This window comes from Salarias fasciatus, chromosome 4 (genome assembly GCF_902148845.1).
Source record: "Salarias fasciatus chromosome 4, fSalaFa1.1, whole genome shotgun sequence".
NCBI lineage: Eukaryota > Metazoa > Chordata > Actinopteri > Blenniiformes > Blenniidae > Salarias > Salarias fasciatus.
The window spans coordinates 20,129,964-20,143,180 of NC_043748.1; the positions used below are offsets into that span (position 1 = coordinate 20,129,964).

General features: G+C 46.9%; 1 protein-coding gene across 4 annotated transcripts in view; it reads left to right on the forward strand.

Moving 5' to 3' along the window:
* The window catches only part of mybpc2a (myosin binding protein Ca), a 59,797-nt gene that overhangs the window by 3,376 nt on the left and 43,204 nt on the right, over positions 1 to 13,217 (forward strand). For all 4 annotated transcript variants that reach the window (XM_030088931.1, XM_030088930.1, XM_030088929.1 and 1 more), the window contains exon 2: positions 13,006 to 13,041. In XM_030088931.1, the coding sequence (XP_029944791.1) occupies positions 13,006 to 13,041 (36 nt within the window). The remainder of the gene's footprint in view (positions 1 to 13,005; positions 13,042 to 13,217) is intronic.

Here is a 13,217-nt window from a genome sequence, read left to right on the forward strand (position 1 = left end):
TTGCAGGGTGCCAGGGTGGCGGTTCCACTGGCGCCGCTCCACCGCCGGGCGCACACAGGAATAACAACACAATTGTTAATTAGCAGTGATATTGCCAGGGGCCAACATCGCTACCCAAATAGCCATCCCTCCTCTCCCCTGTGAGGACGGGGCTGAGCTGGGCCAGTGTCACGCAGACCGACTTTTATTTTGTCTTACTGTGAATTCATGCTTTAGATGAAGCCGACTAGCTCTGGATCTCCGTATAGGCACCGCTAACACAATGTTTTCAAGGGAAAAACGGAAAAACTGAGGCCAATATCTCTAGTTGTTTGTCTCATTTGATATAGTTTACCCTCAAGTTAGCTCATATCAACAGATTTGGCTTAAATCACCTGGAAAAACACACATTAATCATTTCTTTGAAGTCGGTTTTCAGGCCACAGTATTGCAGCATTGGTTTGAGGGTTGATCATTTTCAGATTGTTGCCCATCTCCCACACCGCTCGATCTAATTCAGGATTATGAGGCAACCTTTACTCAAATAAGACCAACTCGGCTGCAGCCGGGAACGTTTTGGCTCTGCGGCCAGAGCGCCGAGCGCTGCATCACTGTATGGCCTCTGGAGGCGGGCGTATCGGGTTCAGACTGCCGTCTTTTAATGTAGTGACTGCTGTCATTCTGTGTGTAAACACCTGATCTTTACGGTTTAAAGAGGAGAAAGTGCAGGAATCAGTGTGGTTCAGAATGAGGCTGAGGAGGAAAAAGTGGTCCATGTGAGCCGAGTCAGGAGAGTATTTGTTACTTCATAGCTCGGGTGTTGCCTTTCTTTGGGTCTGTGTTGTCCTGGAAGCAGGTTGGCGAACTTCTCCAGCCTGATTACTCAGCCTTTATTTTTAGGCTGACTTACATTAGACTAATCTGAGATGAAAAATAAGCTTGGCTCGACCACTTATAAATATCTTTGCGAAAGTCTTCTGCTTCTACGGTAGCGATTTGTGACCTGAAGATCAGCATCGCCGACTTCTAAAAAAAGACTGGAAATGGGTGGTAAAGTGCGATTTTTGATCATCTTTTGCCTTTCTTTTGATGAACCTGTGATCTGTGCTGTAATAACAAACCTCAGATCTGATTTTCAGCCGTTGGACATGTTTTTTTTTTTTTTTCAATAAAATGTCCTCGTAGCAGATTTAGCGACTGGAAAAGAAAAAGAGAGTTTTGTATCCAAACTACAAGAATTCATGACGAATCAGTTGAAGAAGTGAAAAGTTTTGGGCGGCTTTAACCGACAGGCCAATTTGGAAGCTCTTTGTGGAGCCGGACTCCGGGGCATCTATTCATCTATCTTCTTGTTTTTCGCAGAGTAGCAGTTGTTTAGTGGAAGGTTAAACCCCACTTCACCCGCGCAGGCATCAGTGTGGAGGAAGGCTAGCTGCGTGTCTCTCACACACACACACACACACACACACACACACGCACGCACCCCTCCCTTGAAAAGCTGCACGCCGTCCAGTGTAGCATTACCTCATACCGCGGCCGTCGTCAAGTTCCCGCAGGTATGCGTGAAGGCTTGATGGATTCTGGACAGATGCAGGGTGGAGCGACCGCTACGCCACAGCGCCACACGTTAGCTCAGCCCTGATATATCATTAAGGGAGAGTCTCCTGATGGGGGCGCCGTGCCACGGGCGAGGCCCCGGCTGGCGATGCCGAGCCAAATGAATGGAAGCCGAAGAGGCTGACAGCTTAATTCGCCGTTTAAAGCCGTCTTTGTTTACCTCGGATTCCTCTCCTCCTGAACTGGAATTAGCGAGAGCGCCTCATCGGCATAATAACGATCCATTCAGATTGTCAGGAAGGCTTCCAGGGCTGCTATAAAACGCCATTACCGAATCTTTGCTTTTCTCACACTGTTATCCCGCCGTAAATCTCCAGCCTCACGTGCGGCGCGGGGGAAAAGGCGCGCGGCGGAATCCAAACAAGTCGTAATTCATGCTATCGTCGCCGCGGCCGTGTGTTATATACAGCCGGCCCGTCTCTCACGTTTCCCCCCTTCAGCCCTGCGAGTCTAATCCCTCAGTCCGCCGCCACAACGGGCTTCATGCGCGACACGCGGCGACACGGGGGCGTCGGCACCTTCAAGGCTTCGTCTGTTCGTCTGCGGCGGCGGGAACCTTATTAGTGACCTTCTCTTTGTGGTAAAGACTCTGTAGAGCTCAAGTGCTCGCCCGCCCGGGATCAAAATCAAATGGAGAGAGAGGGAAAAAAGAGGCCGGGCGGAGAGCGTATCGTTTCATCCGATATAACGGCGCATAAATCACTCACAGGTTGTGTAAAAAGGGACGACGGCGCGGCAATCTGCGGCCTGAACTCCTGATCACAGGACAGATTGCGGAGGGTTTGCTGTAAAGCTGCGGCCGATTCGGCCGCTTCCGTCCATCCAGCGGGTGTCTGCGCGCCGTGGCGTCTTCTTTGGGCCCAGCGGCTGTGTTTACCGTCACAGACGGACAATCGGCAGTAACATGCAACGTGTGTTTTTGGGGGTTTGTGTTCTGACTGATGCCAATTCACATGACGACACTTTCAATTGAAAACTGAGAACAAGGAGGAAGATTTCATTTAAACACCCCCATAAAAAGACAAATGTTTGAATTAGCGCCGTCGAGAGGAAGCAGCGGCAGCTGGGAATGCATCGCCGAGGATCGCGCTCGTGTTACTTCCTGCTCTTTCATGCTGCCGTCAGGATTTATGAGGCGCTTTTCCAGTTCGAAGGGCTTTCGAGAAACAACCTGTTGGCGTTATTGAAACCTAAAACCTGAACTATCAGCAACTGTTGAGCAGGACAAAGAGAAGCCAGTCATGTTGCTTTCAGATCAGATGGAAGAAGTTCTGCAGTGAAACAGTAGCAGTGGTTTCCCACCTCTGCACAGGGAGAACATGCAAACTCCGCTCTAGAACCGGGGCTAATCTCGCTGTGACTATACCGCTACTGTCATAGAAACGTTCCGGCACAGTAAACAGCAGTCATGACAGCGCTCTTGTTAGAATAGTGTAATCCACACAGAAATGAGGAGACGGCGCTGGAGGTGAATGTTACAACATTGTTTTATAAATCATGCACAAAGCACCTTTCACAACGTCTGGTGAGGTTCATGTGGGGGAAAAAATCCTTTAAAATATTAAAAATATTCTCTTTTTTTTTTCCTGACGACTTGCTGGAGCTCAGCAGCCGAAAAAAAAAAAAAGTAGGTCATCCAAATTTGCAAAGACCTCTCGTCTCATTCCTCCTGTTACATCAGGAATGTTAGAACTGATGCAGGACGGCCGCCGTCCTGAAGGCTTTATTTACAGGAGGAGGGCCTCCTTCACGGGTTTTGGTGCATCCACCAGATGAATGTTGAATTAATTCTCACGCGCTGCCAGTGAAGAAGCAGATCAGCGGGATGATCACGAACGCCTGCTTTAAACATTTAAGGTGACCCAATTTAAAACTGTGTCAAAAAAATCGATTTCATGGAGCGCGGCGCGGCGCTGCAGCTCGTGCTTATTATTTCTGTCACTGACAATCGCTGGAATTACTGGAATATCTGCTCTTTGATGTCTCTCGGCTTCCCGTCACCATCTGCGTGTCAGGCAACTCTTTTAATTGCCCCGGTGGATTAACTCGTTTACCTTCTCCTCCCGCACGCCGCCGTGCGCCGGGATGGCCGGGACGCCCGGCACGGAGGGCAGGGGGCGTCGGTGGACCCCCGTCCCGCCCGCAGCGCCGCTCCATCCTGATACACGAGGATGGTGCGGCTCCATCCGTCACGCTCTGCCCCCAGCATGGACGCCCGCCAGCAGCCATTGATGCTCCACGCACTGGGGTTTATAAATAGCCCGTTTGAATATTAATCTTCCTTTTTTTAATACTCCCCCGCCAATTTTCTGCACTCATATATGTGCATTTATGTATATGTGTGCATGCTGGAACACAAAACGCTCTCAGTCACGCCGTCCTGCGCTTCAGAGCGGCGGCTCGGCCGCACGCGATCACGGAGTGCGAGAATGGAGTGAGTTGCTTTTAAAGTGGGATTAAGGTGCTCTTTAGGCATTGAGGGATTCCCTGCTGAATAGCATTCCAAATACGCGTATAAATCGGAGCGGATTGGAGTTTTTAGTTACCGAACGCGGCACCGGGAAGCCGAGCTGCTCTCAAAGGAAGACCTAATCTGGCTGCTGGAGCTAAATCGCAGTATTTTTCTCTTTAATTATAGTTGGTAAAAATGTGAGGCGACATTCTTTTGGGTCAAACTGACACATTTTTAAGTGGGACCTCCTGGATTAGAATATCTGGGCCCGATCCACTAAAACCTGCTGAACGGTCGCTGTGCTTCTGATTTTTGTGTGTTTTTTGAGTGATCAGCCAAGAATGACTTCATGTCAAACACCCGTTTCTGTTGAGAGTCGAATCGCCATTTAAACCTCGCATGCATGATTCTGAACTGTGAGAGGAAGCAGGAGGAAACCCACACACACGGAGAACATGCAGACTCCACACAGAAAGGCCCGGCTGGCGTTTGAACCCGGATCTTCTTACTGTGACGGTTTATATGTGCCCAAGAACAATCTGCTGAAAGTCATAGCTCCCTTGTTGCATTTGTCATGAAGTGACTGGATGAAACGGACGAAGAGCGTTGAGCCACTGTCCCATCTACAAATTCAAGATAACTGGATCCTTAATTAGAAAGGAAAGTGTGTTTGATCTCAGTCGAATCACAAGAAATGTGCATTTAACTTTGTTGGAAGTGAAAAAAATTCTGAGAAAAAAACAACAAGAAACTTAAACTACACACACTCAGCAACATTACGACATCTTGACTTTATATTGTGCTTTTTTGGGTTTCGTTTCATTTTAAAAGTCATTGATTTGTTGCGTTTTTGATTCGAACTCATCGTTCTCTTTATAAATCTCTGAGCTGCTCCGGGTGTCGTGTGATAAGTGAAGATGCTCAGATGTGAAGATTCCTTCAGTGGAACACTGCAGTAGCTGTTTTTTTTTAACAAAAACACACCACCTCCGGCTCCTCTTCGGTCTGACTCCTCCCGTCGCCATCTGCCGACAAACCAGCGTTTGGCGGCTTCTGGAAACCCTAAATTCAGTGCGCGGCTCAAGGAGTCCATGTATGCACCGTGAGGAGCATTTGGCTTCGGTTCGGACTTTAAGGTTTATTTCAGACTCTGAGAAGTAAGTTATATCCGCAGCTCGTCCACAATCCGACCGACGGGAGCTGAAACCCAACCCGGTGGCTTCACTCCGCAGGACCGTGGGGGCCGTCCACCGCGGAGGGGAGGACTGGGCGGCGGGAAAACGCCGCCGCGGCCTGGCGTTGTGCGGCCCCGATCTCTAGTTAACACGTCTGCTGCTGCCATAGCTCACGGTCGTAGACACGCTTAAGTGACTTAATGTATTCTGCAGTCCTGGGACGATGGCGGCAACGCCGGACGTTTTCCCTCCATGTTTAAAGGGGCGGCCGGTCAGCGTGATGCGAGGAAATGGAGCCGTTTTCGCCTCCGTTCGGCGATGAGAGAGAGAGAGAGTTCCAGATTGAAATGTTTGGCTTGGCCCGGAGTCGTCTGGCTCGACTGCCTGAACAAGCAGGAGACGCAGCACGGCGGAGGGAAGACGGCGAAATGTCAGGAGAGATTAGCCAAGCACATTCCACTGAGGTTACCCTTCAAAAGCAGGACGGAGAGACAGGCGGAGGGAGGGAGGGAGGGAGGGAGGGGCTGCAGCATGAACACACTACTCTCATCCAGCGATCAGGACTTTGTGACGTTCTGGTTCAGGCGTCGTCAGGAAGTCTCGGACATCCCGCCGTTTTTCACCGTCCGTGAACGACGGCTGCTCGTCTTCGTGGTTTGATGTGAGCGAGAGCAGCAGATTATGCCAGAAGCTGCTAAAACCAGCGAGGAAACGATGACAGCTATGAAATTAGTTGTGTTTTTCTAAACTGTTGAAGAGTCACTGCGGTCTCTGTCCGACAGGACTGGTCCAACAACCGAACAACACCACTACCCTGCTTTAAAGTGTAAAACTGTGGATAAAATCTGTATTATCTCGTCTATAGGATTCTTATTTCTTTCACAAATCTAGTATCTGTTGCTCTGTGTGGACGGCGCTGAAGAACCTCGTCCCTCCTGCAGTATTATTTAAGCAGTTTAAAGCCAGAGCCACATTATACGGCGTTAAAAGCCTCCAAGAGTTTCAGCTGATAGTCCTGATAAGCTCTGGGAAATAAAGAAGGTCTATAATTACGGGCGCGGGAAGCCCTGAGTGTGTGACGGGGAGTGCGCACGGCGGCGTGGTCAGCGGGAACCCGGTAAACACAATCCCCCTGCGAACAAGCGCCTCGCAGGGTTTTCGTTAAATATAAACGCCGGAGCCCCCGTATCTCATCTCCTCCGCTGAAGAAGCCAATCCTCGGGCTTCTTGACCCCGCTTGACCTCGCTCATTGTTCCTCCCTCTCCCAGATTCACTCTCCAACTCTTCGCTCTTCATTTTCTGCTCCTTCTCCAGGAGAACAGAGTGGAATCAGATTAAAGTAGGACAAAGAAATGGCGGGAAAAAAAAAAGTGCTGAGAGTAGGGATTTGCATTAAGTGAAAAAGAAGAAGGAACGGAGACCACAGGAGACATCATCCATTTAACGGATACCTGGAAGACAGGGAGACAGACGGCGGCTGAGTGAAATTATCTGGGCCGGCGATGGAGCGTGGACGGTAATGAGAGCGGAGACGGATCCGCTGTGCCTCCACACCGTCTCCTCATCAGCTGTTCATCACCCACAGCACTGCCACGCAGGGGTCAGGGGTCACGCTCGCCCTGTCCTGACCTAACGGCTTGAGCATGCTCTGTTTTTTCATTTATGTTTTTTTTTTTATTCCTTTCTCTATTTGAAAAACGAAGTGGAGATCTCAGGCAGCAGGCTGAAGGAGAAGCAGGTCACTCCGGGATAATTAGAGCAGGATAAAATCACTTTTAATTTTTCCCTTTCTTTCTTCTGCCTCGATCACGCGGCCGAGAACTGCGTCACAAACCTTCACTAATTGAGATGCTGCAGATTTGGTCTATTGTTAAAAAAGAAAAAAAAAAAAAAAAAAAACAGAAAATGTTGGGTATGGAGGGCGACATGGTGGAGCAGTGGTTAGCTCTCCCATCTCACAGTGAGAAGACCTGAGTATGACCCCAGGAAAGAGGCCGGAATGAGCAGGTTTCAAGCAGGGGCATCAAACGTAAGGCCCGCGGGCCAAAACTTGCTCGCAAGAGGCTCCAATCCGGCCGACAGACCACCAAGAAAATAGTAAAAATATCACAGGAAAATTTGTTTTTTATCGAGTTCCCGAAGAAGAGTGAACAGAACACAACACTGAGACCTGAGCCGAGATGCTGCTGATGCTGCCATGAAAGATAAATATTTTACACACTGGTTTGATTTCAGGCTGAAACCTGAAAGCCTCCGTGGGTTTTCCTCTCAGTCTTCCGTTTTCCCTCAATCAAAAGATATCTGTGACGGTAAAAAGTTGGATGGTAGGCGTGTGTGTTTTGGCTGTGCGACCCCTCACCCCCGCGGTGTTCCTTACCCTTGGTCATGTGTCAGGCGATATGAGCTCCAGCACTGCTTGATCTCAGCGTGGATAAAGTGAGTAATGAGAATGTGTTGATGGATACATGCTGCATATTTCATGGGGTCATAACACTTTATCACTTTTCCACTGGTGTTCCACCCTGTACTCAGGTCATGGAGTCACGAGATAACAGAGCACTGATCGTCACTGATGAACTCATTGGTATAATTAACAATACCGCATGTCGACGGAAAGGAACAGTGTGTTTTATTGTCGTTTTGTAGGTTTTACATTACTTTTCAATGGCTGGTAAAACCATTGAAAAGTTATGTAAAACCTACAAAACATTGAGAGTTATCGGTAAAGTTAGATGAAATATGTGCACTAAATTATCACCACTAACTTTGAAGTAAATATTTGAGGACATCCGATGTTATCTTGCATTTAAAATTGTGTGCAAAACTGTTGTATCCAAAGTCTAAACTCTATGTTGAAGTACCCATCAGGATAAATCTGGATTCTGCAGGCAGTGAAGGAGAGCAAGCTGCTCAGAATGGTGTCGTTAACTTATACTGTATGTAAGAGTTTACTTACTGAGTTAATTACCTGCAAAGTACCAATGAGGTAACTAATATCTGATAGAAATAGTGGAGAATATTTACCTTCAGATCAAATTTTAATGCAGGAGTGTCAGACGGGCGCCGATCTATCGCCTGAATCTGTCGGTCCAAACAGAGCCGTGCTGGCAGAAGGGAAATAAGAGAAGCCCAGACGTCCCTGTTCTGGCGTACTTCAGGGTCAGCTGGTAGATATTACCTTTCCGGGGTCCCACGCTGACCCTGAGGTTCTTGGTCCTGACAGTTGGACGGGGAGGATCGTGATCGGGTACTCGGACCTCCTCAGCTGGTTCCTCCCAGTGTGACCTTCAGTCCTTGCATGGAAGGAGTTTTCTGGATTTTTTTGATACTCATGTTGTTTCCTTCAGTCATAATTCCTGCTGCTGCCAGTAGAGGGCATCGTTCGACCCACTCGTAGCAGCAGTTGCATAATGGCTGTAGTTATTTGATTTTTTTGAGGTTTTGAGAAGTGTACAAAGCTAGCTGTTCCATCCGGAGATGACGGCTTCTCCATCAGGATGAAAGGAACCCTCCCTTCCGCTCGGACTGCGCCTTATCTCCAACACCGATCGGCGAATATCAGCGCGCTAAGCTCCAAAACAAAGATAGCTGGGCTGGTAAAGCGCTCAGCGGCTGCGTGTTAGCATTCTTTGGCTGGCGGGAAGAATAGCTGAGCCTGCTGAGCGGGCGAGCGCCCTGTCGAGTGAGGAAAGAAACAGATCGTTTTTCTCTCTCGTTTGCAGGAGCTACCTGCGTCTATCGGTTGCTATCGGCTGCTAAATCGGTCGGTGGTTTTGACAGCGACGCTTCACGGACCTGCCGCTTGTTCGCACCTTGACGGCGCCGAGCGACGCGAGCTGCTGCGTCAAAGCAGAGCTTCTCAGAACCGCCGCAGCTGCGGACCAATCATGTCTTCCTCCCCTTCTGAAGCATTTGACTTTTTCTGTTAAACCTGGGTCAGGCTCAGAAGACATTACTGTTGCAGACTTCTTAAATACCTAAATTGGGAGGAAAAATAGCCAATACTTTGCAGGGGAAGCTTATAAATGAGATATGAAAGGATGATTCCGATAGCTTGTATACAATCCTTGAGTAATCATGCATAGAGGAGGCAGCGGTGACCTTGACAGCCTGGTGTCGAAGCTGAATTTGAGAGTGTTTGTGGAAGTAATCGGGGGGAAACGCTCACTGATTGCTGAGAGTCTCACCGACTTCTCTCTGCAGTGAGACGGGGTGGGAAAAAAAAGAAAAGAAAAAGGAAATTTAATCTTTTTAAAATAGATTCTGTGATGGTTTGTCATCAAATTCAAGTTATAATGTCAAGAAAAAGGCTGTCAGCGGGGCTGTCTCTTGTCAATCCCACCTCTTCCATGTTTTCTTGAGTGTATTAATTGACCAAAACACACTGCAGCTTTAAGAAATGTTGTAAATGTTGTTTTGGATTTCATAAATCCCAATACTGTAAAACTTTGAAGATGCTCGGGTCTCCGAGCATCAATATTTTCCCCTCATATCTCGACTCCGGTGAACCAAAACTCTCATTTGAGCTCTTCTATTGATGTGCAGCCACTCCACCGACAACAAATGAAGCCCTGACTGCTTCTTCATATCACAATTGAAACTTTTACATCAAAAAAAAAGGAAAGAAAAAAAAATTCTTTATATAACCACTTCTCTTTTTGTCACCTTCAAACGATCTCAGGAGGAACGTCACACTCCTCGTCTCACACTGGTTTGGCTGGTGTGTAGGGCTGGGCGAGCCGTCGGTGTCGTCTGTGACGGCAGGAGATGAAAGGACGCGCTCAGTCACACACGTCTCCGTTGTACGATTCCTGAACACGGGAAACGTACAGAAAGGTTTGCATTTGCTGCCTCTCTGAGCACAATCCTTTTATTATAGTTTCATGTTATACTGAGCGCTTTATTAGCATTTATGAAGAGCCTTTCATTGGAAATCTGACTCCGGGTGAGTGTAATATTCCGTTTGGAATAGCGAGGCACCAGCGAGGCCGCTCTGCTCTGCTCCGCTCTGCACCCGGTTTGAATTTCATGACATCTTTGGTTAAACAGTTATATTATTAATCACACATATCTGAAGTCAGCATGGGGCCGTTTCCATGATGATTTTATGACATTTATTTAACGCCCCAGTTGTTTCTCGGAGTGAGGGCCGCTTCTAAAAAAAACAAACCCTCCTCTTGTCTTCTGCCGCGTTGTGTTGAGTAAAAGATCAAACCTGCTACATACTGAGATCAAGGAGAGACAGAAAGAGAGAGAAAAAAATACAGCTATAGTGAGCGCCAGAAAAGAAAAAAAAAGACCTCAAATATCTGATGGTGAATTTATGAGTGACTGCGAAGTGGGAAATGATATTCTGCTCAATGTTAATCCAGTTAAAGTAAAAAAAAAAAAAAAAGATTAAAAAAAAAATTATATATATATATATATATATATATATATATATATATATATATATATATATATATATATATATATATATATATATAAAGCAGGAGTTCTTCAGTTTTATTTCAGTAGAAAATAAGACACAATAATTTCAAAGGACATTTACAGACAATAAAACAATCCCACATGGCATGGAGAGGAGACGGTCAAAAGGAAAATCTCCCTTTCAGCTGGAGGAAACCTGCAGAACCAGACTCCATCCATCCATCTTCCTTTCCCCTCGTCATCTCTGTCCACTGCAGCTTCCCCCAAGTCGCTCCCACATCAAACCGGAGATCTAATCTCTCCAGTGAGTCCCGGACCGACCTCGGGGCCTCCTCCCAGTTGGAGGTGCCTGGTAAACATCTAACGGGAGGCGACCAGGGGGCATCTTAATCAGATGGACCATCTGAGCTCTGAATGTGGAGGAGTAGCAGCTCCACTTCGAGTCTCTCTCAGATGGCCGAATTCCTCCACCCTGCAGAGGAAACTGAATTCATGCATTACAGCAACTGTCTGTCCGATCTGTGGCTGATCTCTCCATCCTCCCTCTCATCACTCGTGAATACTTTCATATTCATGCCGCTATATGTGGCTTTTTCATGAAAATGCCAAAAAAAAACTCCTATTAGCATCCATTTGTTTTCTGAAGGAAACTTCTTCTGTTGATTGCTCCACCATGGTTAATCAGTATTTACCATAGTGAGGTTGGAAGTTCAGGGATTTGAAGCCTTGTGGGACCCTGAGAAAGATCCTTGACCTTAAACAGCTTCTTGTTCCCACTCATCATCTTATACTTTAAGAATGTACACTCTGCTTGATGCAATTTATTAGCAAAAATATATATTTTTTACACATGTATGAAAGTGAAGTTTCCAGATCACATTGATCACGTCAAAATGTTATTAGTGTGTAAGTTTATATGCCGATGACACTGGCTTTTTGTTTTTACATTGTTTATCTTCAGAATTGGGGCTGATTTATCATCTGTTTCCTGCTATGACGTGTATCCTCCTAACTCAGAAGTAACTGGTAAATTTCCGATTTCCCTTCCCCAAACCCAACCCTCCCACTCCCATGATTCACGGCGTTGAGGTGGGATGAGGGTCTAAGCAGGAGCCTGGAGGAAGTTTTCACAGCCTGGTGCGTCACGGATCCTCCACAGGATCGAAGTGCTGAGAGAAGCATTAACAGATTGACTTCCAAAAAAAATAAAACCTCATCCAAAATAGAAGTGCCGCCTCCCGTCGCCCCCACCCTGCCAGACATGGTGTGCCAAGGCCACAGCCTGACATCTTAGACCCACTGTTAAGCAGGCCCGCGGGACGCTCTGCGGCTCCAGTTGTGGCTTGTTGCTGGCGGTTTAAAGAGACGATCGCTGTCGGGACGATGTCCTTGATTTCTGTAGATCAGCCCTCAGCTTCACTTCGCTGCCTCCATTGTGCTTCCTTCTCAAAGCGAGGCACTGGGACCTCTTTGACTTTGAACCGAGACCCTAATGAGGGCGCAAACCTGTGAAATTATTGAAATAGATGGTGAAGATGTGAGTTGCTGCCAAAGCTGAATTATTACTGTGCGGCTGTATGCTTCAGTTTATCTGGCAGACAGAAACTCATGCCTAATCTGCCATCTCATTAGACACCCTTGAGCTTCTAAAGTAACCTAGATCTGGTATCCTGGAACTTTGATGTACTTATCCTATCAAAAGCATTTTTGTCTTGAGGCCGCCCCTTTAAGATTCCTTTTTTTTTTAAGCCCAATTATTCCTCATGATCTCTGAAAAACTTCCTTATATTTATCTCTGCCTCACTGTTTCTGTAAACCATTGCTCATCTGAATCATGCACTATTCCCCTGTTTAAATCCAATATTCGCTCTTTTGCCGGAGGCAAACCCCACAGAAATCTAGCAGAGGTGCACAAAGCGAGGTTGCATGAATGTAGTTTCCCACAGCGGATACTCATGAATGTGTGTTTATGTTATTAAAATCCAGCAGTTTATTCAAGAGTGTATTTTCTTGTGTGTGGCGCGCTTTAAAAGGTGCCTGATCTGTGTTTGTACACACTGTTTGTTGTTCTGCAGCCTGTCTTAAAGCATTTCTGTTCATTGAGTATCTGCCTACACACATTTTATCTGGTGAATATACATAAATAGCATTTAAGGTACAAAACAAGAGCCCGCGGTTGTGTGAAGAAATGATTATTAGTTATTGTCTCCCGAGGATTCGGAGCTTCTAACAGTTTAGCGAGTCTCGGGCCTTAAAGCCGTTACTATCCAAACACCGTGCTGCCGGTGTTGTGCGACATGAAATAATGAGGATGTGCAAATTAATTTACATAATTTGTTTTGCAATTGCAGCAACCGAGGGCGAAGAGGCTCCAGCGGCCCCTGCTGGTAAGGAAAAGCACTTTGCATTCGTTCTTAGCTTATCTGCTTGCTTTTTGCAGAGGTGGCAAAAATACTCACATCCTTTAGTAGAAGTAGAAAACAGTAAAGTGTGAAAACAGTCCAGGTTCAGAAATGTACTTTTGCATAAAAATGAAAAGAAACCTCACAACTATACTTATTGT